At 36.9% G+C, this 27,910-nt stretch overlaps 1 protein-coding gene and 2 long non-coding RNA genes across 3 annotated transcripts; all 3 read right to left on the bottom strand.

Moving 5' to 3' along the window:
• Positions 1-13,701: 13,701 nt before the first annotated feature.
• On the bottom strand, positions 13,702-18,789 carry LOC110881159. The gene is made up of 3 exons (XM_022129514.1): positions 17,735-18,789; positions 17,381-17,654; positions 13,702-17,280 (listed from the first exon to the last, which is right to left on the bottom strand). Exons 1-3 carry the CDS (start codon positions 18,787-18,789, stop codon positions 13,702-13,704), a joined length of 4,908 nt encoding a protein of 1,635 aa, XP_021985206.1.
• Positions 18,790-19,082: 293 nt separating this feature from the next.
• Positions 19,083-21,219, bottom strand: LOC118486443. The gene is made up of 4 exons (XR_004879197.1): positions 21,008-21,219; positions 20,612-20,929; positions 20,473-20,516; positions 19,083-20,369 (listed from the first exon to the last, which is right to left on the bottom strand). It is a non-coding gene; the product is annotated as an uncharacterized LOC118486443 (long non-coding RNA).
• Positions 21,220-21,992: 773 nt separating this feature from the next.
• LOC110881346 lies at positions 21,993-23,227 on the bottom strand. Its single transcript, XR_002559699.2, has 4 exons — positions 22,947-23,227; positions 22,786-22,850; positions 22,199-22,504; positions 21,993-22,115 (listed from the first exon to the last, which is right to left on the bottom strand). It is a non-coding gene; the product is annotated as an uncharacterized LOC110881346 (long non-coding RNA).
• Between the last annotated feature and the right edge of the window lie 4,683 nt (positions 23,228-27,910).

Below are 27,910 nucleotides of genomic sequence, written 5' to 3' on the forward strand. Positions count from 1 at the left end.
ACCAAATCGGAAGGATCGGACAGTACGCGGGTTCGTAAACCAAACGAGTATGGAGACTCGTGTAATATGGCTTAGCAAAGCCAACATACTAAAATGAAACCTAATCTAAGTGCTTACGGTCCATCACGACCCGTTTAGGTAGCTTATGCTACCCTAACGCGTCGTTCGCGTAGAACGCGTTCGGAACGCCTAACATTGCGACCACACGGTATAACCTCGGAAGGTTATAGCTATGGTCACCAAATGTGTTTGGTCGGGTCCTAATGACCGACCAAATGGGTCGGGTTCGAAAGTATAAGCGATGGTTTAAATCGCTTACCTTACGACCCTATATAAGCACTAAACTAAAAGTGACGAGCTAAGCATGTTAGAACATGCTTAACTAAGTTTAGAAACAGGTTTGGCATCAAAACAAACGGCTTTGATGCCCACGAGTAGTTTGGTTACAAAATACGCAAGAATGCGCATTTTGGCCGAAACTACGACTCGTCACTGAGCCTAGATAACGTGGTAATCAGTAGGTATGGTCACTATGGACCATAACCATCGTGATCACGCTCACGTTATGAAGTTCCATGAACTTCACATTGACCAAAAGCTGGTCAATGCAGAAAGTCAACAAAACGTTGACTTTCGGACTCGAAAAGCGAATAAAAGAGCGAAAGAAGACTTACGGAGGGTCCCCGAGTGCTAATCAAGACCAAATAGCTCAGGTATGAAACAATGGTTTCAACTTAGAGCTCTAAGATCTGATTTTGTGAATTTTACACTAAAGGGGGGGGGTATTTATAGGAAAAGTGGAACCGTTAGGATCGTTTTATCGAATATCGTGCCTTGATCTCGTGCGTACATGTGTCCAAGTGGATAAGTTCAGTGAACTTGACCCTTGGCTCTTCGTTGGGTGAAAAGGCATCGCCCCTTGATCGAACGAAAGGCCAGATTCTGCATTAAATGCACAATCTTCTGTCAGACATGTTCACGCGGCCCGCCTCATGTTTTGGGCAATCTTTACGCGGGCCGCCTGGCCCCTCTGATTTGCACCACTTGCAGAATTTACACTTTTGGTCCCTGTTGCGTGTTTAAGCTATTTCCAGCCCTTCTAAGACCTGTAAAGTCATCTTTAAGGCCCTAAAATGATGCCTAAACATTGTGGACATGAAACATGCCCAAAAATATGTCGGATGTCGGTTCGTTTGGCCGTACGATCGCGATGTTCGCTTAATTACGACGGAATGCGCATAAGCGTGAAAGACGATCCAAATGACGCGACGAATGGATTTTTCTCATGCCAAACACTAAGGCATAATATTAGGATGCTTACATAAATTTTTGGATGTCCGGATGTATTCAGAACGTGAGTTATGCGCGAAAGTGCAAACTTATGCACTTTTTGACACTTTTAGTCCCTGAATGGTCCAAAAGTTTGTTTTAGCATACCAAACCCCTCAAAGCCTATTTCTAAGCTATGTAAAGGATATATATGGTATGTTTAACTTATGGACATGTTCCGGAATGTTCGTTACAGTTCAAATTGGCATACTTTCGCAGTTTGTCAAGTTTAGTCCCTGTAAGCGAATTAACTTGTTTTTGCCATACCAAAGCCTTCAAAACTTATTTCTAAGTTATGTAAAGGTTATTTAAGGTATGTTAAGTGTATGATGGTCTCCCGGAGTATTTGTCGCATTAAACTGAGTACGTTTATGCACCAGTTTGCGTATAATTCTCCAGAAAGCGTTGTAGAGTATGAAATTAAACAAGAATTGATATGTGCAAAGCATACACATATTTATACAAATCCCAAGTATGAAATACAATATTTCCTTGGTTTGGCATTTGTTTGATGGTTGGAGTGACACAGGTGTCACACTCCTGCCAGTAAACCTTATGCCGGTATTGCACCGATGTGCAACAAGTGTAATGCACCTCACCAAGATTACCTGCAGTGTCGTCTATGTGTATCATGTGGACGACTCGGTCACCTGGCAAATGCTTTTCAATTCAACCCAATCCAAGGTGGTCCAAACCAACCCCAAGTCAACCGTGCTCAAGCTCGTTTACCGTCTGGTATTTTGTACAGCTACGGCGAGACAAGCTATTTCAGATGATATGTATAAATAAGAGAATAATGTATGGTTAACTGAATAACCATGTAAAATGAGTTTGTATAAGTTAAGTTTGTTTGAAAAACAATGTTTTAATAAAACGTTTATGGTATATATAAAATATACCTTGGTTTTAAGAAAGTTGAATAAGTAATATATTAAAATATATTTCAGTTCCAATATTGTTAACCCAAGTGTACTAAATAACGCCACGGTATGTAATGCAATGAAAACACTTATATATAAGAAGTACCAGCGGCGTATCTACCATGTTTTCATCACATTACACTCGTTCTGTTATCTAAACACTAACCAAAACCAAATCGTTCGATAGATAGTATATTAAATATACTTTAGTTGTTCAAAATAATAGTTTTCAGTAGTATATTACAGGTATACCTTGGATTTATAAATAACACATTAAACTATGCTTTAGTTTTGTAAGTAACATATCAGAATATGCTTTGGATGTGATAAATAACATATTAAACTATGTCTTGGTTTGTAAATAACATATCAAAATATGCTTTGGATGATTACAAAATATATGTTGGTTCTGTACAACACCACACATGAGAGTATATCAAACTATACTTTAAAGGTGCGATTTAAGAATTCATTCAGACCTGGTGCATCAAACTACACCTTTGAGACTATAAGGATACCACAAAGGAAATCCCTATTTGGATGGAGAAACAAATTGGTTTCAGACATTCCATGACAACAGGAATGGGGTGTCTAGTCCTATAGCGCTATATCATACTACCAATCGGTCTGGTGAACAAAATAAGTACTATTCCAACAATTACTTTTGTAATTTTTGAGAAATCAGTGTTTAAACCATAGATAGTCATTTAGTTTGTCAAAAGATAAATACTATCATGTATAATCAATTATACTTTGAAATCATGAAAATAACAGATAGGTACACATGCTTCACCCCAAAACAGTTCAGAAAACAGTAAAAGAGGGGAACTATGTACTCACCTGAGATTGCTTTGGATTCCTTATATAATAACCGGATAATGCTAAAAATCACGGAATATCAACGGCACCTAATAGGTAGCTTATGTTAATATACCGGACCAAATCGGAAGGATCGGACAGTACGCGGGTTCGTAAACCAAACGAGTATGGAGACTCGTGTAATATGGCTTAGCAAAGCCAACATACTAAAATGAAACCTAATCTAAGTGCTTACGGTCCATCACGACCCGTTTAGGTAGCTTATGCTACCCTAACGCGTCGTTCGCGTAGAACGCGTTCGGAACGCCTAACATTGCGACCACACGGTATAACCTCGGAAGGTTATAGCTATGGTCACCAAATGTGTTTGGTCGGGTCCTAATGACCGACCAAATGGGTCGGGTTCGAAAGTATAAGCGATGGTTTAAATCGCTTACCTTACGACCCTATATAAGCACTAAACTAAAAGTGACGAGCTAAGCATGTTAGAACATGCTTAACTAAGTTTAGAAACAGGTTTGGCATCAAAACAAACGGCTTTGATGCCCACGAGTAGTTTGGTTACAAAATACGCAAGAATGCGCATTTTGGCCGAAACTACGACTCGTCACTGAGCCTAGATAACGTGGTAATCAGTAGGTATGGTCACTATGGACCATAACCATCGTGATCACGCTCACGTTATGAAGTTCCATGAACTTCACATTGACCAAAAGCTGGTCAATGCAGAAAGTCAACAAAACGTTGACTTTCGGACTCGAAAAGCGAATAAAAGAGCGAAAGAAGACTTACGGAGGGTCCCCGAGTGCTAATCAAGACCAAATAGCTCAGGTATGAAACAATGGTTTCAACTTAGAGCTCTAAGATCTGATTTTGTGAATTTTACACTAAAGGGGGGGGGGGTATTTATAGGAAAAGTGGAACCGTTAGGATCGTTTTATCGAATATCGTGCCTTGATCTCGTGCGTACATGTGTCCAAGTGGATAAGTTCAGTGAACTTGACCCTTGGCTCTTCGTTGGGTGAAAAGGCATCGCCCCTTGATCGAACGAAAGGCCAGATTCTGCATTAAATGCACAATCTTCTGTCAGACATGTTCACGCGGCCCGCCTCATGTTTTGGGCAATCTTTACGCGGGCCGCCTGGCCCCTCTGATCTGCACCACTTGCAGAATTTACACTTTTGGTCCCTGTTGCGTGTTTAAGCTATTTCCAGCCCTTCTAAGACCTGTAAAGTCATCTTTAAGGCCCTAAAATGATGCCTAAACATTGTGGACATGAAACATGCCCAAAAATATGTCGGATGTCGGTTCGTTTGGCCGTACGATCGCGATGTTCGCTTAATTACGACGGAATGCGCATAAGCGTGAAAGACGATCCAAATGACGCGACGAATGGATTTTTCTCATGCCAAACACTAAGGCATAATATTAGGATGCTTACATAAATTTTTGGATGTCCGGATGTATTCAGAACGTGAGTTATGCGCGAAAGTGCAAACTTATGCACTTTTTGACACTTTTAGTCCCTGAATGGTCCAAAAGTTTGTTTTAGCATACCAAACCCCTCAAAGCCTATTTCTAAGCTATGTAAAGGATATATATGGTATGTTTAACTTATGGACATGTTCCGGAATGTTCGTTACAGTTCAAATTGGCATACTTTCGCAGTTTGTCAAGTTTAGTCCCTGTAAGCGAATTAACTTGTTTTTGCCATACCAAAGCCTTCAAAACTTATTTCTAAGTTATGTAAAGGTTATTTAAGGTATGTTAAGTGTATGATGGTCTCCCGGAGTATTTGTCGCATTAAACTGAGTACGTTTATGCACCAGTTTGCGTATAATTCTCCAGAAAGCGTTGTAGAGTATGAAATTAAACAAGAATTGATATGTGCAAAGCATACACATATTTATACAAATCCCAAGTATGAAATACAATATTTCCTTGGTTTGGCATTTGTTTGATGGTTGGAGTGACACAGGTGTCACACTCCTGCCAGTAAACCTTATGCCGGTATTGCACCGATGTGCAACAAGTGTAATGCACCTCACCAAGATTACCTGCAGTGTCGTCTATGTGTATCATGTGGACGACTCGGTCACCTGGCAAATGCTTGTCAATTCAACCCAATCCAAGGTGGTCCAAACCAACCCCAAGTCAACCGTGCTCAAGCTCGTTTACCGTCTGGTATTTTGTACAGCTACGGCGAGACAAGCTATTTCAGGAACAAGTGATCAAAGCTTGCTAATATAAATCTGACCCACGGATGAGCATTTGGTTGATTACAAGATGCTGTTGCTTTGAATAGTTTGTATCTGTTGCTTTTGTTCCTTTTCTTTTGTTGAACTTGGAAACAATATGTTTAGTTTATAAATAAATCATTGTTCACAAATCCTGATATACAAGTGTAGTTACATGTGTGTATGGCATTTCCCTATAATACCTACATTAAGGAACTATGTTCTTTACAAACTACTCTTGTGATTCTCCCTTTCAAATAATCACTCTTAATTTCCTCAAAATTTTAAAGTACTCATTTCATTCTAAGAAACGAAGTACAGGAAATAAAGTGACAGTATGAGTGATCGTGCTTTTTGCACATCTGTGCCTTTAAATCCTTGGTTAGATAACTAAGGGTAATTTTTCAATCTCATACCCATTACATTCTGATTTTTCATAACAACATGCATAGCATAAGTTTTCAAAACAACCTTCATGATTTCAAAAACATTTTATATATAGTTTGAAAACATTTTTAATATAGTATATTTACTTAACATATCAAGTGCATGATTTCAAAAGCATCATCCATGTTTTCAAAAACCTTATACATAATTTCAAAAATTCATCTCGCGTGATTTTAAAACATTTTTGTAAATTATCTATCTACTACACATACTTTATGATTTCAAAAAGTATTATGTAAGGTTTCAGAAACATTAAACACATTTTTTTTTGAAGAACCCCATGCATAGTTTTCAAAAATATCTTTCGCATACATTGACTTAACCTTCAAATTCTGCTTCATATGTCGCCTTAGCATATCTAGCATCTCAACTTCATGAGCATTTTTACCTCATGTTTTAACTTAAGCACGTCTAGTGCAAGGTTTTGAAACGCCTCCCGCTTTTCAAATTCCAAAATACATATGGGATCTTCTTGCTATCATAATTAGATCCTCATGGATATTTATTATTCAAGTCGGAGTCCTTAATTAGATTCCTTGTGTACCTTAATTCTAACATTTCGATTCCTTATAATCGAAATCTATTTTTTTTAAATCTTGCTAACTTCATAGTTAGATTCTTGATAATGTTTAAAGTGCCAATCAAAATCCACGGATTGGATACCTGGCGTGCTTTAAATACATGTGCACAATTAACAAACAAATTAACAAAATAATAACATATTGCAAATCAAGTTAAACAATTATGTGTTTATGTGTTCTCTTTTATGCATTTTGTGTTTTCGAGTAATCTGGATATTCGTTATCCAAATCCTCGTAGAATCTTCCATATCTTCATATGAGGGATTCGTAGTAGGATATTCAAAAAGGTACTACCTTAAAATCCTTATTGGGCTTCTACGCGATAGTTAAGACTCATGGATTTTATAGTACCATTCCATGATTCAAAAAGAGACCCTTTGAGTAGTCTAGTAAAAAAGATTGATTCAGAATCTGGTTAAGAATGACATGTGATGATATAAGCTGAAAAGACTCCTTGGTGGTCTAGTTAAAAAGATCATTTATTGATTCAATTAAAAAGGACCCAAGGATGGTCCAGTCACACTCGTCACAGGTTTGTTCATTGTTTTCTTCCCCTACACATTATAAAATGCATTGTGCGGACTATGCAAGGAATTACGTAATTATGGAAGCGTACATAATTATGAAATTCAGTGCACAGGAGCCTAGTAAGATTTATTATGTGTAAGAACCGATGGTGGCAATAATAACGAAACGTGAACAATGTAATGGAGGTACGATGGACGCACCAATAACGCTTTTTATACTTGTATATAAGTGTCCCTCTCACATTACAAGCATGATATTATTTAAAGTTACTAGAAGTTCAGGACTCTAACCAGTGTTGTTTGACCTTTTCAACTTCATGTCTCAAGCTCCCACAAGTTTCCTCTAAATAAATTTCGGGGCGAAATTTCCTGAAGTAGGGGAGACGGTGACACCTGTGTCACTTCAACCATCAAACAACTACCAAACCAATGAAATATTGTATTTCATACTTGGGATTTGTATAAATATGTGTATCATTTGCACATATCAATTCTTGTTCGATTTCGGGCTCTAATCGCTTTCTAGAAGGTTATACGCGCACTGATGCGTAAATATAACCAGTTTAATGCAACAAACACTCCAGAACAGTGACATAGGCTTAACATACCTTAAATAACCTTTACATAACTTAGAAAAAAGTTTTGGAAGGTTTGGTGTGCCGATTCGTACTGTAACGGACATTCTGGAACTTGATCATAAGTTAAACATACCCTAAATATCCTTTACAGAGCTTAGAAATAGGCTTTGAGGAGTTCGGTGTGCTAAAATAAACTTTTTGGTCATTCAGGGACTAAAAGCGTCAAAAAGTGCATAAGTTTGCATTTTCACGCATAACTTACGTTCTGAATACATCCGGACATCTAAAAATTTATGTAATTATTAAAATATTATGTTTTATTGATTGGCTTGATAAAAATCCATTCGTCGCATAATTTGGATCGTTTTTCACGTCCGTTGGTGTTTCGTCGTAACTAAACCAAACAATGCAACCGTACGACCAAATGAGCTGACATCCGAGATGTTTTTGAGCATGTTTCATGTTCCCTATACTTTAACTTCATTATATTGCCTTTAAATGAGGTTAACGGGCCTTAAACGTATCAAAAACGCATCAAAAATCAAGTTTGGGGTCACAGGGGCCTGTTCTATCAACTTGTGAAACTTGCTGACCTGCACAAGGTTTACAGACCGTAATCACAAACCCATACGGTCCGTAAGGACACCCCAGATCAGCAGAAAGTATTTTCCATCTTGTTCCAGTTGTTCCCCTCAATTGCACATGGTTTTAAGCTTCCTATGGGAGTCCCATGGTTTTAGAAATCTGGGGGTGCATGTGTACGGCTTAGATCGAAGCTCGGGTTTCAAGAAACGATCCTAACGGTTCTATGAAATCTATAAATACCCAACCCATTTTCCTTCAAAACCCACAATTGATCTGATTGCTCTCTAAGTTGAAGTGATTACACTTCATACCTGAGAATAACCGGATCAAACCTCCATTCTTGGACCTTTTGTGCCGTTTGATTTCCGTGATCCCTCTAGCTTTGCTTGGTTGATATTCAAGACTTCTAGCACCCTCAAGTGAGTACATAGTCCCCTCTTTTACTGTTTTTCAAATGTTCTGGGGTGGAACACATGTGCCTACTTGTTACTTTCGTGCTTTCCATGTTTTTATATCATACTTGCTATGTTCATTAGTACACTTATAGTACATGATTTCATTATGTGTTCGCTATGTATGTCCATTTAGTGCATACTTAGTACAACGTTTTACATTACATTTTATGTTATGTATGTCCATTTAGTGCATATTTAGTACATTGTTTTACATTAGATTTTATGCTATGTATGTTCATTTGTTACATACTTAGTACATTGTTTTACATTGTATTTTTGTTGCATATGTTCTCGCAGCATATGGACACATTGTTTTACATTTCTACCTTGTATGTTCACTTAGCATACTAGGTACATTATTTTCATAAAACATGCTTACATTTGGTATAACATTTGGTTTGTTTAACGAAACTAATACATTCATTAACACCGATCATGCCGCTCGGTAGTAGGTAGTGGTACCATTGGACTTGACAACTCCCATTCCTGAAATCCTAGGTTTGTTTGGGTGGAAGGAAAGAACGAATCTGAATACATTTCTAGGTAGACCTTTGACTTTGTTCTAGGGTTTATCCTACAGTTTCAAGACTTGGATGTAGACGTTTAACAATACCGCATAAATGTTTGTATCAGTAAAGCATGCATTATTTTACAAAACATAATTTTTGATTATAATTTATCAAATGCATTGTTTTGTACATTTCTTTCTTATAGGGTTGAGTAGATGCTTTTAATTCAATAAAGGCTTTTATTCACTATACATTACATTTGTTTAATACATGAACATTTTAACATTGGTGGTTTGTTTGGTAAGTGATTTAAATAACGAGGCGTGTGTAATATGATAAAGCATGGTGGAAACGCCGCTCGTACTTCCTATATATAAGTACTTTTATAGTATTACATATGGTAGCGTTATTTAAACCATTTCAAGTTAGACATAATACATTTTTACACTTATATCATATTTTCATGAAACATTGTTTTACAAACAACATATTTTATACAAACTCATTTTTACTTGGTTATTCATTTCATTTTGCATTATTCTTTTATATCATCTGTTTTCTTATCGATTTTTATATGATTTATAAAACAAAAACATTTTACAAGGTTCATGACTACTTTTGTGAAAACATTATTTTAAACTTTTAAGTCATGAATCCTAAATCAATAAAACCTATGTATCTCACAGGCATTTTTATGCTGACGTACCTATTTTCACATGTGTTTCAGGAAATGATGCATAGGATTAATCAAGATACACTTAGGTGGACTTGGGCCTTAGTGACAATAAAAGATGCAAGACTAGTTAATTATGTTATGCTTATTTGTTATTAAGACATTGTAACTTCTTTTAATCAATAAAACAACATTTAAATTTCCATGTGTTATGAAACAATGATTCTGTTACAACACTCCCCGACGATTCCGCCACGATTTGTTGTTTTACGTGGTCGGGATGTGACAACGAGGTATTAGTTGATAGCGTTATTAGGCTTGACAACCTCACACCGTACCGGGGAGGAGGAGCGTGAACTAATGACCTTAAACACATGGCTAATGTTGATAGGAATTGATGAGGGAAAAAAACATACTTCACTTCGGTATCGAGTTTATATGTCTTTAACCTGAATCACTTAACATGATTTTTGTTAAACAAAACGGTGAACTCGCCAATTTTATGCTGATACGTTTTTTTTCTGCATGCTTGCAGGTCGTTTTATGATCTCAGGAAACGGAGCTTGCAATCGGAGGAGCTGTGGATGTCATGGGTTATGACGTTGTTAACCTATCTAGTGTTATGCTAGGTTTTACGAACAAGTTGTTTTGGAATTTTTATAACTATTTCAAATGCTTCCGCTGAACGTATTTTGTTTAAAACAGATGTTTTAAATTACACTTTTCATGTTGAATGAGATTTCGAGTTTATTATATTACTATTAGTTCAATTTGATTAGTGGCTAGATTCTGGTACGTCACACGCCCCGCGGTGGATTCCGCAGGTGGTATTTTGGGGGTGTGACTGTCTTGCCCTCCTCTTATACTTAATCACATACACAATTATACAATATTCAACACAAGATCTATCTTGCCTTTTCACACAATAAAGAACACACAAAATGCATTAACAGCATTCTCAAAAGCATACAGTCGTATACACATACACAAAAATAAAGTAATATCGGACAACAAAATAGTTATCCTCATAGACCGAATACACATTAACACCCCATGACCCAAGAAACAATGTTTGAACAGAGCATCAGAGACCCAACCAAACAGTCTAAATAGACTCTTAAAAGCAAAAACTAATCATGATCAACAAAGCTACATCAAAGACACAAAATCCAACAACCTTTTAACACATGCAACTATCTGATTGCATGATAAAACACAAAAAAAAAAGTAAAGAAAACATCATCAAAGATAACATTAGATACGACACAAAAGCAATCGGTAAACCCAAAACATTAGTCGGATGTAAAAAACAACCTAAAATACGTCTTCCTTAACGTCAAACTTCCGATAACATTAGTAAAAAGCAAACCCATGAAACAAAAAAGTCACAAAGATGGAAACCTAAAAACAAAAACAATCAAAACATACAGCAAGACGGAAACTAACGAAAAATTTTTTTTGTTACATATATATATATAATGAAAAGTGGAAAGAAAGAAAAGAAAGTTAAGTTCCACCTATTTTTTGGGAAAGAGGTGGAAAAAGAAGAGAAAGGGAAGGGAAGGGAGTTTGGGGCTAAATTCCATCCATCCAAATTGAAAAGAAGTAGAAAAAAGAGAAGAGATAGGAGAAGAAAGGAAAGAAAAGGTAAAGGAAATGAAAGGAAATGGGGTCTTTCTCTAGTCTCTTCTTTCCTTACGTAAACTCAGGATTAAAGCATTAGAGCAGGTGAAACTCAGGTGAAACTCCTGATAAAAAATAAAGAGAATACAATACATTTTGAAACAACTTTTCTACCATTTTTCATTACCATTAAATTTAAAGTTATCTTATAGAACATGGAAATCGTATACTAGATCATGGGTCCAACTGTCCAAGGATGATACTAAGCCTGAGTTCCTACTGTCCAAAGATGAGGCATAGGTTGAATCAAGTGGGGAGATGGGCGTACTACAGAGAACAATTGTAGCATTGTGGCGTAATGTGATAGCAGAAGACGATTGACGATGAATCACTTATGAGAGAAACAAGTTAAGAAAGTCGCTTCACGACTTAGGGTTTTACTATTAAACTTAGTGTTAACTTTTGTTGGGTTGATTGGCCTAGCAAGAGTAACTATAATTGTACATTTGGCCAAACCCAATAGAGTGGTATTTTTAAAACTATAAATACCAATGTAATTTTTGTGTGTGTATATATATATATAACTAGGTTAGAACGCTATGTATTACATGACTTAAATAAATGTAATTTTATATACTAAGTAATAAGAGTGTTACATCTTTAAAAACTCAATTATTATACGTGTTGAATAAACGCATGTAATCCTACATGTATAATGTAATTGGTTAACAAATATAGTTCTCAAGATATGCTTTTGAACAAAGAAAAGAACTTTCATGTACTATTTACTTCTTATAACACTTTACTTTGTTTTTTTGTTTATTATTATGTTTGAAACTTGTCTATTATATGAGTTATAACAGATACTTTGTTTTTTTATTTACTATTAGATGAGAAACATGATAATAAATAAAAACAAAACATGGGAAAGTGATAGGCTGGGTATTGTGATATCATACTATTATTTTATAGAAGAAAGAAGTAGACAAAACAAAGATAAGAAAACATCAAAAAATGATATGTATCTTAAAAAAGTAAAGTAAACAAATAATAACAATAATAATAATTATATATTTTAATACAATATATTAATTAATAAATTAAATGAGGAAATGAAAAATGACATTAGGGGAATCATATATATATATATATATATATATATATATATATATATATATATATATATATATATATATATATATATATATATATATATATATATATATATATATATATATATATATATATATATATATATATATATATATATATATATATATATATATATATATATATATATATATATATATATATATATATATATATATATATATATATATATATATTACTAGTCGTTTACCCGCGCGATGCGGCGGGAAACATATCTCTTAGGTTAGTGAGTTTAGGGCTATGTACGGGGATGTAGTTTTCGATGTGGTGTGCGACAACGATGGTGGCAGTGTAGCAGAAAGTGAGGGTCGGTTGCGGCCTTCTTAAGCAGCGGAGAATCAGCTGCGTTCGGCGATTGGTGGTTTCGTCATGGCGTTTGGTGGTTATTGTGTGACGGCCGGTTACAAGCTTTTGGAGAAAACAAAGAAAATTGTGTGATTCTAGTTATGTTACAAGGGGTTTTAAAGAAGTGGGTAAATCAACAGTTTTAAATGATGCATCGTATCATCAGTTACAAGTTACAATGAGGCTTTCGACAGTGGCGAAGACGTTTTCGACGGGGGTAACTATGTAAATAACATTTAAAAAAAGAAAACACTGACATCTGCGTGATGCGGCGAGGGCGACTATGTAAATAACATTTATTTCAATACAAGTATGTAACTTTGCTAGAAAAAAAAAGAACTAGTAACATAACATGTTAACAAACCTCGATTCTTTTTTTGTTTATTTTCTGAAAGTTTTTTTTTATGTAAATTAACATTAGTGTGGTATCATTACACAGGAAGTATTGTTTCCATAACGTACCTAATGAGGAATTCTTTAATTACCTTTATACGTATATAGTGTACGAACAACAGTATCGTACAACTTTGTTTTGTTGATTTTTTCGACTTTTAATTTTTTTTTTTTAGTTTCAGGGGTCGGGATGACTCAAAGGCTTAAAGATTAAACCACTTTTTTACCATTTAAAATAGATTCATAGTCCAGAGATACACATTTTAATTTTAAATGACCAACAAAATGGAACAGTTATTTTCCAGACCAGATATTATATCTATGCAAAACTGATGAAAAGTTTTTTTTTTTTTGGTAAAGGGTTACCCCGGTGATTTTATATCATATCAATAAAAACAAGTAGGAAGGCTGAAATGCCCCCTAGTTCTCTTGGTGACATGCCACCAAAGAGTAAACAAGATCACAACCAAAAACATAAACAACCATAAAACGACAACTATTACAAATCATCTAACAATGGTCATCAAAGGTCTCGGCCCCATGCACGTTCCACTTCTCCAAGAACCTGTTGACATTGGCACTGGCTTTGTACTTGAAAGAGAGCAATTTTGATCTGACCGTATGCAAAATAAGTTCCACAATTTGTTCTGGCGGTCTAAGTTGGTTGTTGAAGAACCTGGCATTCCTTTCCCTCCAAATATAATACGCCGAAGCTTCCACTATAAGTCTGCTCGTAACCTCCTTCACGGAACGATGAGTAGCTCTAGGAACCAGCCATTGCATAATGACGTCCCATTTTCCATTGATCCGAGACATATCTCCTTTCTCTCGAACATCATGCCACACCTTCTTTGAGTAGCTGCACTCAAAAAACAAGTGATCCCTTGTTTCAATACCTGTATAACAGAGAAGACAACACATTTGGTTCATAGAACCGGTTACGGTATGATTCCAGTGGAGAATTCTATCCTGAGTCCACAACTTCTTTTTAAGAATCAGCCAACTAATGAAAGCATGCCTAGGAATATTGAACCGAGACCAAATAACATTCGACCAATCAACAGCTTGACCCCTAGAACGAATAGCCGCCCACACCTCCTTAGACTCAAACGAGACCAAGTTACCTTCGGAATTCATCCACATGATTCTATCTTGAACACCAGACGATAACATAACGGGTTGGAGCTGAAAAAGGACAGGGAATAAATTCCTCCAAGCTTCAGGCCAAGCCCAGTTACCACCATCAACAGCATCCGCAAGCTTAGAGAACATACTAAAACCATGTTGTGCCATTCGTCTATGAGTAACAAAATCACACAGCGGACCGTGACTACACCACTTATCAAACCATAAGGATATAGATTCGCCATTACCGATTTTGGACCAGAAAAAAGGCCTAACGACATGTCTAAATTTCAGTAATTTCCTCCAACTCCAAGGCGAGTTACTATGTATAGGAATGTCCCAAAAGCTACGGTTTTTTAACCTATGAATCAACACCCACTTAGTCCAAAGGGATTTCCTTTCCGAAAGAATACTATAGATGTGATACGTCATAAGAGATCGATTAACATCAAGAATACGTCTAATGCCAAGGCCTCCTTCAGACTTAGGAAGACACACCTCTTTCCAGGCAACTTTTGCTCTACCTTTAGCGGCTGTACCATAACCCCATAAGAACCACTTCATCTTATTTTCCAGCTCCTTAATAATACTCGATGGTAACAAGAAAACCGAAGCCCAATACGCATGAATAGATGAGAGGACCGAGATCACCAATTGAAGCCTACCCGCAAATGAAAGGAATTTATTCTTCCAATCCATGATCCTTTTATCCATTCTTTCCACCAGAACTTTACAATCTTTAACAAGAAGCCGAGACGCCAAAAGAGGAACCCCAAGATACTTAATCGGCAACTTACCCTCCTCGAAAGGAACAAACTCCATGATTCTGGATTTAATGCTACTAGAAACATTGCAAAAAAACGCAGAACTTTTAGAATTACTTGGAGCCAGGCCCGAAACATCCTTAAAATTCAGCAAAGAGTCCATGATAACCCTCGCCGATTGAGTATTACCCCTAGCAAAGATAAGGAGATCATCTGCAAAGCAAACATTTATAATCATCTGTTTTTCACACTTGTTATGGAATCTAAAAGATGGTTCCGAATCAGCTGCTTTTCGAAGAAGTAGAGTTAGAACTTCCATAACCATGGTGAATAAATAAGGAGACATAGGGTCTCCTTGACGTAAGCCCCTCTCACCCCGGAAATACCCATGTATGTTTCCATTGATGCTTAAGGAAAAAGACGTGGATGTAACACATTCCATAATCCAACCGATGAACCGTTGATTGAAGCCAAACCCATGAAGGATGTCACGAAGAAAATCCCAGTCCACCGTGTCATAGGCCTTCTGAATGTCCACCTTGAAAGCACATCTCGGAGGGCCGACTTGCCGGTGATAATTATGCATGAGTTCTTGAGTTAGAAGAATGTTATCGGATATTCTTCTCCCCGGCACAAACGCCGATTGGTTTTCACTAATAATCACATTAAGGCCCTCAAGAATCCTGTTAGTTATGATCTTGCTAATACCTTTGTAAATAACATTACAACATGAAATCGGCCTGTAGTCCGTAACAATACTAGGAGTGGCCACCTTTGGAATCAAGGCTAAGAACGTATGGTTTATCTCTTGGAGCAGTCTGCCTGATTCAAAAAAGTCGAGAACTGCCATAGTGACATCAGACCCGATAATCTCCCAAGATTTTTTAAAAAATTCAGACGTATAACCATCCGGACCCGGGGATTTATTCTCATTAATCGAAAAAATAGCACCCTTTACCTCTTCAACAGTGACTTGCCTACACATATGAGTAGCGACCTGAGGGCTGAGCTTTGTAGAAATGATGCTCGGATCCAGCTTCTTAGACACATTTCCTTTATTACCAAGAAAAACTTTAAAATGGTCAACTAACGCATTCGCCACCCCCTCACCGTCATGATGATTACCTTCCATATCTTTGATAGTGTGGATTTTGTTAACATGGTTACGGCATTTCACAACATTATGGAAATAAGCCGTGTTGGCATCCCCCACTTCTAACCACTTCTGTTTAGCTTTTTGTTTCAAAAACCTCTCTTCATCAAGAGCAGCTTCTTGATATTTTTTCAAACAGGCCGATTCAGCCTCTCGAAGATGACTATCATTCGGATCTTTATCTAGCTTGCTTTGAAGAATATCCAGCTCTTTTTTAATATCACAAACCTTTCCATGGATGTTTCCTTGTTTATGTAAAAGAGATCTAAACGCATGCTTCAAACCCTTTAATTTTTTCACAACCCGAAACATAGGAACCCCATCCACATTACTGGTCCAACCCCTTTGCACAATCTCCACAAATTCCTTCTTATGAACCAACATATTTGTAAACTTGAAGGGTTTTGGTTTAGCTTTTTGACTCGAGGGCAACTTCAAAACACATGGGCAATGATCCGAAACCCCATAGGGCAAATACACTGCATGGCCTTCCGGAAAAACATCAGTAAAATCAACATTAGACATAACTCTATCCAGCTTTTTCCGAATCCCCACTCCCATTTTTGATCGCTGGTTCCAAGTATAATGTATACCGCTAGCATTAACATCAAACACCTCCAAAAAATCGACACAATCCTTAAACTCGGTCATTGCAGAATTAACAGTAGAACTCCCCATGTATTTATCTTTAATGTTGAGAGCAACATTAAAGTCGCCAAGAATAATCCAAGGAGAATTACTGACCAGCCCCTTATGCATCTTCAACGACTCCCATAGCTGCCTTCTTTCTTTATAACAATTACTCGCATACACAAACGAGACATACATCTTCTTTTTATCATGTTTCAACATGATCTGAGTGTGCATAACCTGACTACTAGCATCAACCACCATAACAACTACATTATCCATGTGCCACCCCAAAATAATTCTAGTGCCTTTCGAACACATCGCTCCATTCGAAGCCCAATCCCAATTCCTAAAAACATTCTTACACACCTTGTCCAAATTTGCAACCTTTACATGAGACTCCAAAATGGCTAACACCTGAACCCCGTTCTCTTTTAAAAACTTTTGAACCTCCTTTTGTTTCAGAGGGCGGTTCAACCCCCTAATATTCCAGGAAGCTAAGCTAACCATTTGTAACCTTCTCAGCAGGTGTGCTTGCACCTGTTTTATTTCCCGAATCTCCTTTCATCAGGGTCGGCATCCCCTCATCCGAAGCAAGCCTAACCTCCTCCACATCCGTCTCTTCCTCTTCATGTACCCCATTCAGCCCACTGAAAGCATTCTTGATTTCAATAGTCGGACCTCTAGAGGAACTAGGTTTGTTCACTTCCTGCCTATCATTTATCTTTTTAGGTTTGTATATCACTTTTGGTTTCTCCTTAACATGATACTGTTGCTTTGACACTTTTTTCCTGTTATTACCATATTGAAACCCTTGATCATCCACTTTATTCTTCCCTTTGTTTCCCGTATCAACCCTGTCGACACTTACCTTCGGACAATCCTCACCTGTGTGACCAAAACCTTACAAGTGTTGCACCTAGGTGGTTTCCATTCATATTCAACCCTTATGTTACTCTTTAGAATCCCCCCATCCTCTACATTCGGAATAGCAATCATAATGTTATCCTTAGTTTCCTTCTCCGCATCAAGCTCTATGATCGCTCTAGCAAATCCACTCCTACCCCATGACTCAGTGCACATTTTAGCTGTTTCATTGTCAAGCACTTTCGGGACCCCAATCTTTGAGGCAATCAAACTCAAACCGTCTTCAGTGTACGCTGCTAACGGGACATCATGCATTTTAACCCACACCGGGATCTTTTTTAATTCCTCTTTTTTCAGTTCCGTGTTTGGAGACCAATAGTTCAAGAATAACGGTATGTTCCTTATGAGCCATGGCCCATCCTGTAGAACTTGATCCATCCCCTCCTTAGAGTTAAATTTAAAAAAGAAAAAACCTTTCCCGTTCATCATGCATTTCTGAATCCCATATTTATCCCACCTGTTTCGAACAAAATAATCTACCACAGGGAAAGCTAATCTTTTTCCTAAAAAATAACCAAACAAGACATTTGCAAACCTATCTTGAACTTGCTGAAAAGATTCAATAGGTATCATTACATCGACATCATCAATTGCCGGATCGTTTTCTAAGTACCGAAAGTTTACCTTCTGCGATGATTGGGACGACGTAAGTTTAGCTGCATACGATTGCCAGGCTCTATTTTGGCTACCAGATTGGTCAGCTCCTCCACTAGACTTCCCTGCCATACCATCAACGGCGTCGTTAACAGGAGTGGTCACTTTCAACAATTCATCAATAACATTGATCAGTCTTGGTTCCTTCTGATCATTCTGAATAACCCCTCGTCTAGGCAATACCGGATTACCATCAGAACTTATCGGCCTCCCCTCAAAACCCTTCCCAAGACTAACAGGTATTTGAGTTGGAGCCGGCTGCCGAATAAACACATCCCCATGCAGCCTTTCTGAAAACGATTGAAACCCTAAATCCTCCAACCCACTATCTCGACTGTTATCCATGCACAGCAAAACGGCAAGAACATGCAACGAAAAACGAGCAGAAAAAACAAAAGCAAACAACCCACAGCGACAAAGCAAACAAAACCCTAATCGAAACGAAAAGAAAAAAACCCTAATTCCAACTTCAAAAGATTAGAAACCAGGATTGAAGTCTAGAACCTTACTCAGAAGGATCGACAACACCCCAATACCTAACCCAGATCGATCAAAATTAAGGTTTACGATGAAGAACTAGGGTTACTGAAAAAGTCGCCAAAATCGCCTAGGGTTTCCCATTAATTGCATAACTGATGAAAAGTTAAAAGGATCTCAATGTGATTATCTTCAATCTAGTGCATTATATCAGCAGCCTTATACAGCCTACTTCGAAGAAAACCAAACTGAAAATGAACATACATTTTTCAACATCAAAAACATCAATAGTCCTTGAAAGAACATAACAAAACTACTTCAAACACGAGTACACGAAGTATCGAAATCATCCGGGGCCACAAAAGCAATCCAGTTGCTAAGCGTTTTCTTGATATCCGATGGATTAACATAAGCCAACTCATACATACTACACAAATTTACCACAAAAGTCTCGTTTAAAGCAGCCATAGGAACCCGCTCCAACGCACTATCCAGCACCTTAATAGAATCCGATAAATCCCGAAGATACATCAAAAATAACGCCTTGTTAATCGCCACCACATCCGAATTGTCTCGATCGATACACTTCTGGTACTCCCGTACAACAGAAACATAATCTTTCCCGACCATAACCAAGCTTCGAGATCAAAACCGCTCTAGCAACCGGACTCGAGTCATGGCTAACCACATCATTGATCAAATCCAAACAAACCCCGAACTCTCTGTTGCTGTTGTTTGATGACGTGTCTTTGACCCGAATCACAAAAAGGACCAAACATTTACTTGCCACATTCAATAACACAACTGCCATTCATTAGAACCAGACACCAGCCGATCTCCACAACGATTATACTCAATGCCAATCAAACACATACCAGTTCTTAACCAACAACGCCAGAACTCAGAATAACCACCATTGTCAAAGAACATAAAAATTTTATAAAAATATTTGGTGTCAAATATGAAAATATGATTGCAAAAATATATTACTTCAATAACTATCTGATCCCTTTTAAAAGACGATTTAGGACCTTATGCATCGAAAAATGAAAATATATTTTGAGCGACTCTTGAGCCATTTGACTGACTTCCGTTTTAGAAACACTTTTTTTATTTTACCCAATTGACCCGTTGGAGATAAAACATAACCGGAATCTACCCTTTCGAAAACGAACTGGTTAAAATTGCCATTTCAATAAACGGAAACAAAAAAGGAGTTCCATACCAAGGACCACCAATGCCGATCTCATAAAATAGATCATTCCTTCCACATGCAACCCCACAGAGACCCAATGCATAGGAACCGCCCATCCTGATTGATCTTACCTGATTACATAATAGAAACATGAGACCTGAAGTCAGTTGTCACTGATTTAAAATCTCAAAGGAAGGCAAATTGTTCTATTTGTAGTGGCATCCAGAGTGGCCTTATCACGCTTTGTTCCAGCCTGCACTTTGACATTAATCAATGTATATGTATTATTATAGGAATATCATAACATAACATACATAGTTCAACCAAATGAATGCAATAAGAAAGTTAAAAGTTACCTCTGTGGTAAGGAGACACTTCACCAGTTCAGAGTGAAAAGATACTGAAATTGTGGTAAAAAAAATTAAGCAACCATCAGAAGCCCTTAGCATGAACATATTATCAACCTAATGCATGCCGATTAAAAAGTATACTTACCTTTGATTGGATTTCCGTTAAGGAAAGCACCATTTCCATCAGTGGCAGTGAAAAGCTCCTTAACGGAAATCATATCAAAGGTAAGTATTCTCATAGCTATAAGCAATGAATCATACTCATAGTTTCCGAAAACATAGCTATAAGCAATGGGTCAAAACAAATCTATACACAGGCGACATCATAGATTTTGGTTCGGAGTGGCGTCACTTTGTGCTCACCGGAGTTCATCCTGATTTTGACAGCTTCGTCTCGCTTTTGCCGGATCCCCTGAACTCCAACTTTCCTATTGCAATGCCGATCCCCTGAACTCCAACTTTCCTATTGCAATGCCGGAGTTCAAAACAACCCGTTTTATATAAAAGTTTAAGTTTACATAATTATATTGTATATACTTACCCGAGAAATCATACGGCATTGCTATGAAAAAATATTCCCGAAATCCAAGTGGTGGCTTGTAGGTTTGATTACTCAAGTGAAAACCCATCTTTTGAACACCTGATCGGTTGAAACGCTTACCTTTTGAGGGGAAGAGTTGCAAGTACACCTGAAGATAATCGTCATTGTTGAAGAACGGATTTTGTAGCAAAACTGGCCTGAGTGTCAATCCTAGTTTCACCCAAAGGCCCATTTCTAGAGAATGCCAAACATTAGCATTTGATAATTCTCTAAATGGGTCTTGACAGTTCATGACTTAAAACGTAGTACCTGATCTCTTGTCACCAAAGGCTCAGAGGATATAGGCCCGACAGTCAATGAAACTGAATTATATCCATACACATTCTTCTTAGTCCCCTTCTGCATAAACAAAGAAAATCATTATGATACATCAATCACATCTTAAAACACGCTAAATGCAGCAGCAAACGGCTCCGTTTTTACACCCGTTTGCTGCTGCGTTTGCAGCCGTAAAGGCGCCGTTAAACGGCTGCAAACGCGGCAGGAAACAGGTGCAAAAATGCAGCCGTTTCCTACCGTTTAGCTGCGCGTTTACGGCTGCAAACGGGTGTAAAAACGCAGCCGTTTAGCGGCAATACACAATAAAAATTGAAAGGGGATAAGATGTCACTGACCCGACAACGTAGCTAATGTAACATACTCTGATTCTCAATAAATAACCATACCTTAAATCTAGATTCCACTGAAGAGAATTTGTAAGACGATCTAGAAGATTTTTCAGCCAATGCTGCGAAAAGACCAGCAATAAAACTACACTTTGACGAAGACATTAGATTACAGTGATCAACAACAACATAATCACGGTTTTTATCCAAGAACGAATCTGTTTGATAACTGACCTGCATTTGAAGAAATACGATTGAATATTACATGAAGACGTGTATTGAGTTAGTAAACTAAACACTATGATATATGACTTACCTTGCCAGCATAGTGAGAAATGGCGAAATCTGTCTCAGAGAATTCCGCCTTCCCAAACCTTGAGTGGGCCCGCAAATTCTAGAAAAGCTTGTTCGCAAATGTTTCATGTGTTGACTTGGGAAACATGCTGCAAGAACACGTAAATCAAGATAGGAATATTTTTTAGCTAAGATGTGCACTAATACGAATCCTGTAAAAATCAATACATACCAAGCTTCATCCAGTGGAGCAGTTACTCCTATAGGCTTCTTCAATGTCAAAAAACAATATAAACCAGTAAGTATCGTCATAAAACTAATTCGTTTTGAGGTAAGAAACGGTTTCTTGAGAGAATATCATTGGTGCTTATTCATCGCGGTGAGGGGACGGCTCCTTGTTGGCCATTGTTCTTATAGTCCCACCGTGTTGACTTTCGAAGTCTTCTCGTTCGGAAGTCAGTATCCTCGGTACATACGCTACCCCGCTTAATAACGGTCTCTCAAATGCAGTTCTTGCTGTATATTCTGCAAATGCATCCTGCATTATATGAATTTGGTTAATGGAGATTTAAGAACTAATTTCCCTATTTGACTTTGACTTTCAAGGTGAAACTAAACAACTTTCCAACTTCAGATTCGATATGGATTAAACTTGCAAGAAATAATTTATAACCATATTTCATATCTAAATCAAGCGATAACTATTCATAATTAAACAAAATCAAACTAAATTTCAGAATTCTTATATCATATTTGCAACACATTAAACTAAAACACGGCATGAACGTTAAATGAAGCTTAAATCAGGTAACTGTTTACCTTATATTTACCTAATTGTTTCGCCAAAAAAGTGGTTTTAGTAGAGACGTAGAATCCAACGCTACCTGGGTCATGAATCAAAGACTTCAAACGCTTGTAAACAGTTTGTGTGTAGCATAAGTAAGATTTGGATTAGTACCCTATCTAGAAGACATAGTTACCTAAATTGTGGTACGCTCTGGTACGTTTCTTTGTTTTTTTTCTTTTGAATTGTCCTCCATTCGCCTGTCAAGCCAATAGTAATTGCACAAAAATAAATCTAGCACAGCTGAAATAGAAATTCTAAAACATTTTATGTCTTAAAACACAATTGTGATATACTATTTTGAATGTTTTTAAGAGCCAATTACTGAAAAGAGTTGTTAAGAACCCAACCAAAAGATTTAATCATGATGTTTCTCAATTACATAACTAAACCAGGAGAAGAACCTCAAAGATGAATCTTAGCACAAGTGCCTTTTTATTGAGTATGTAAGTGGCTCGACCGGTCAACTCTTGCCTGTATTTACTGGCATAAACCTGAAGGTAAAAGAATATGGATTTAGTCCCTAACAATCACAGACAAAATATCCAAACCAGTAACCAAAAAAATTAAACCACAGTCAAATAAACCCTAGTAAATAAACAAAAAATTTAAACAAAAAAAATAAACCCTGGTTAATAAACAAAAAAAATAAACCCTCGTTAACCACAGAGAAATCTACTTACAAAGAACAGATCTACTACAAATAAACCAGTAACCCTAGTTTGGACTTATCCAACTAAAAAACATTTTTAATGAACTCCCTAACAATCACAGACAAAATATCCAAACCAGTAACCAAAAAAATTAAACCACAGTCAAATAAACCCTAGTAAATAAACAAAAAATTTAAACAAAAAAAATAAACCCTGGTTAATAAACAAAAAATTTAAACAAAAAAATAAACCCTCGTTAACCACAGTCAAATTCTATAAATTTAAACAAAAAATCAAGAAATCTTGTAAATAAACCGTAGACTTGTAATTTTAACCGAGAAATCTACTTACAAAGAACAGATCTACTACAAATAACCCATAGATCTTGCCAGATCTTCCACCCACAAGCACCATCGTTGACGAACCCACAACCAAAAGGAAGATCTGAAACATTACCCATTGAAGATTCAAATAACAAAAAAATAAATAAGATATGGTAACAATAAAGGTACCCTACAGTCAAACCAGTAGATCTGGTGTCGGATTATCTACTGAAATAGTGTCGGATCTCTTGAGATAGTGTTGGATCTTGAAGCCACCGGGAAAGAAGCCATAGAAATCGATGTTGTGTCGGATCTGATGTCGTCAACGATGGAGGAGTCGTGGAGGAGCGGTGGAGGAGCGGTGGATGAAACGAAGGTTAGGGTTAGGGTTTGTAGAGAAACGTGGAGTGTGGATGGATGAAACGAAATTTGTGGTTAGATAGAGTGAATGAAACATTATATTGGATCCATTAAACTAAAAACGGGTCAAGTTAACCATTATATGATCCGCGTGGGTACCAGGTGGAAAACAAGTTTTCAACACTTGTGCTTAACAGGTTTGTACAATGGGCTTTAAAGAGTTGTAAAGTGGCAAAAGACCATTCTATCCTTCCTATATGCTTTATAAAGTAGTATAGATATAAACATAGGGGACCGCTAAAATGAAAAAACCACCTCCAGTTTTAAGAACCATGAGAACTACACCGTACGGGGTGAGTTGGACCAAAAAAAAATTTCATAAACGTAGATGCATGTATTATAAACAAATTTGTAAAAAAAAAAAATTCAAAAAAATATGTCGTGTGTGTAGTTTTGAGCACCATAAGTTTGTGTTTACGGGTACCGTAAATTTTTTAATATTTACGGTACCCATAAACACAAACTTGTGGTGCTCAAAACTACACACACGACATTTTTTTTTAAGTTTTTTTACAAATGTGTTTATAATACACGCATCTACGTTTATTGTTGGTGCATATGTCTATCGACTTGGTCTTGTATCGAGTCTTGTAATAGATTAGATAGATCAGGGCACGAAAAACGAGAAAACATGTTAAAAGGTTCATTTCATATGAAATGGATAAGCTATTTCGCACGAAATGACTTTGTCATTTCGTACGAAATGAGCTTGGCCATTTCGCTTGAATGATTTCGTGCGGAATACCCTGCCTATAAATATGTGACTTGTCTTGTCATTTGTAACTTTCGATTTCCAGAGCCGAAGTGCTGCCGAAGTGTCTACTCGCTGTAAAAAGCTATTATATCAATCAAAAAGACAATTAGAGTGTAAATCAAGCTGTCTCGAAGTCGATACGTTAGTTTCCGCTTCTCGTATTGATAAGAACACCACTGAACGACTCGTTTTGGTCGTGAAAACGATCCTACAAGTGGTATCAGAGCTCAGGAGGAGAAGTTATTACCGAATTCAGCTTGATTTCATCATTTTTCTGACATCTACGTCTTCTTTTCAAAATTAAACAAGTTTTTTACGGTTAAAATAGGCTAATTTTCACACATTATATGCGAAACACTGTTTTAACAAAGCCTTGAGAGAATTGGATTTAAAATCAACCTAAAAATTTATCCATTTGACAAAAATCAGATCGAAAAGATGACATCAGCAGTATTTCGCACGGAATAGATCTTTCATTTCGCACGAAATCACCTTTGTGATCCATTTCGCTTGAGTTTGCATTTCATTTCTTAAGAAACCATCGATTGCATCATTTCGTACGAAATCAACAGTTCATTTCGTACGAAATCATCATTTCGTTTGATATTGGTTTCATTTCGCACGAATTTACTCATTTCGTGTGAAGACATCTTCATTTCGCACGGAATTACTCATTTCGCATCATTTCGTATGAAATAGATTTGCAGGGTATTTTGCTTGAGAAACCCATTTCGCATCAGATATCATTTCATATCAACTGATCCATTTCGTTTGAACTTATCATTTCGTTTGAGATTTGTTTGTTCAGGTTGTGATTGTGAAATTTGAAACCAAATCATGGAAGAGGAGTTCTATAATGCGTTTGCTACTGCCACGACTACTCCGGCCACTATTGCTCAGAGAATGAACATGGAAAATGAAACAGGAACATTGCAAAAACCCCCGAAGCTTATGGGCATTGAAGAATATTATGGTTGGAAAGATCGATTCGAAAACTGGGTTCAAGCTAATCATTTGAGGTCTTGGGAATGTATCGAGAAAAAGTATGTTAAGCCTCGTACAGATTTGGGAGTTATAAAAGCTATTTCTGAATTAATGGACAAAGAATGAGATATGTACAAAGCAGAAAAGATGATGATCAGTTTGCTACAGCAAGCTGTGAAAGAAGACATATTCATTTTACTTCAACATGATAATACTTCACGTTCGATTTGGGAAGCACCTCGAGTTAAATTTGAAGGTGAAAAGATGATCAGGAGTAAGAAATCATTGTTAAAGAAAGAATTTTATTTGTTTACAAGTTTGCCAGGTGAATCTTCAAAGAATCTGATTGAAAGATATTGTCACTTAGTGCGATCTATATCATTGTTAGAAATTGTTAAAGATCAAGAAGAATGGGTAGATAAATTAGCTACCACAGAAAGAATGGGGTACATATTTGATGATCTTGAAAAACACCGGAGAATATGACAAATTGACAATCTCTCAGTTTATTGAAAAGATTGAAGGACAAGATTTGGAGCAACAAAAGATTGCTAGAATGAACATTCCGAGTGGTCAACAAGATATCAAAATGTATTACAAAGGGAGTGTTCAGGATGTAGAAGCGAGTCCAAAGGTCCAAACTGCTTTCAGTGCAGAAAACTCATCTGGATCAGTAAATCAAAGTTCAAACAGCAGTAGTGGATTTTCTTCATATCCAAGTGTTAATCCAAAGTCAACCTCAAGTCATCAGTTCCAAAGCTCAAACAGCAGTAATGGTCATGTTTTACACTACAACACCGTGTTGCATCTTCAGAATGGTCAAAATTTCTCTGAAGAGGTTGCTAAAGGTCACATGTCGTTACTTGCTGCTGTGTTAGAATCATATGAGGGATTGGTTGCAAGAAGGATCGGAAATCCTATGTTAACTAAAGAGGATTATGATCTGATGGATGCAAAAGAAATGGAGCTCATGGATATTAAGTGGTGTTTGGCTAGTGTATTGAGAAGAGCTGAGAAATTTAAGAGTATTATGGTTGGAAAGATCGATTCGAAAACTGGGTTCAAGCTAATCATTTGAGGTCTTGGGAATGTATCGAGAAAAAGTATGTTAAGCCTCGTACAGATTTGGGAGTTATAAAAGCTATTTCTGAATTAACGGACAAAGAATGAGATATGTACAAAGCAGAAAAGATGATGATCAGTTTGCTACATCAAGCTGTGAAAGAAGACATATTCATTTTACTTCAACATGATAATATTTCACGTTCGATTTGGGAAGCACCTCGAGTTAAATTTGAAGGTGAAAAGATGATCAGGAGTAAGAAATCATTGTTAAAGAAAGAATTTTATTTGTTTACAAGTTTGCCAGGTGAATCAATCTTCAAAGAATCTGATTGAAAGATATTGTCACTTAGTGCGATCTATGTCATTGTTAGAAATTGTCAAAGATCAAGAAGAATGGGTAGATAAATTAGCTGATGCTTTACCACAGAAAGAATGGGGTACATATTTGATGATCTTGAAAAACACTGGAGAATATGACAAATTGACAATCTCTCAGTTTATTGAAAAGATTGAAGGACAAGATTTGGAGCAACAAAAGATCGCTAGAATGAACATTCCGAGTGGTCAACAAGATATCAAAATGTATTACAAAGGGAGTGTTCAGGATGTAGAAGCGAGTCCAAAGGTCCAAACTGCTTTCAGTGCAGAAAACTCATCTGGATCAGTAAATCAAAGTTCAAACAGCAGTAGTGGATTTTCTTCATATCCAAGTGTTAATCCAAAGTCAACCTCAAGTCATCAGTTCCAAAGCTCAAACAGCAGTAATGGTCATGTTTTACACTACAACACCGTGTTGCATCTTCAGAATGGTCAAAATTTCTCTGAAGAGGTTGCTAAAGGTCACATGTCGTTACTTGCTGCTGTGTTAGAATCATATGAGGGATTGGTTGCAAGAAGGATC

This window comes from Helianthus annuus, chromosome 14, assembly GCF_002127325.2.
Source record: "Helianthus annuus cultivar XRQ/B chromosome 14, HanXRQr2.0-SUNRISE, whole genome shotgun sequence".
NCBI lineage: Eukaryota > Viridiplantae > Streptophyta > Magnoliopsida > Asterales > Asteraceae > Helianthus > Helianthus annuus.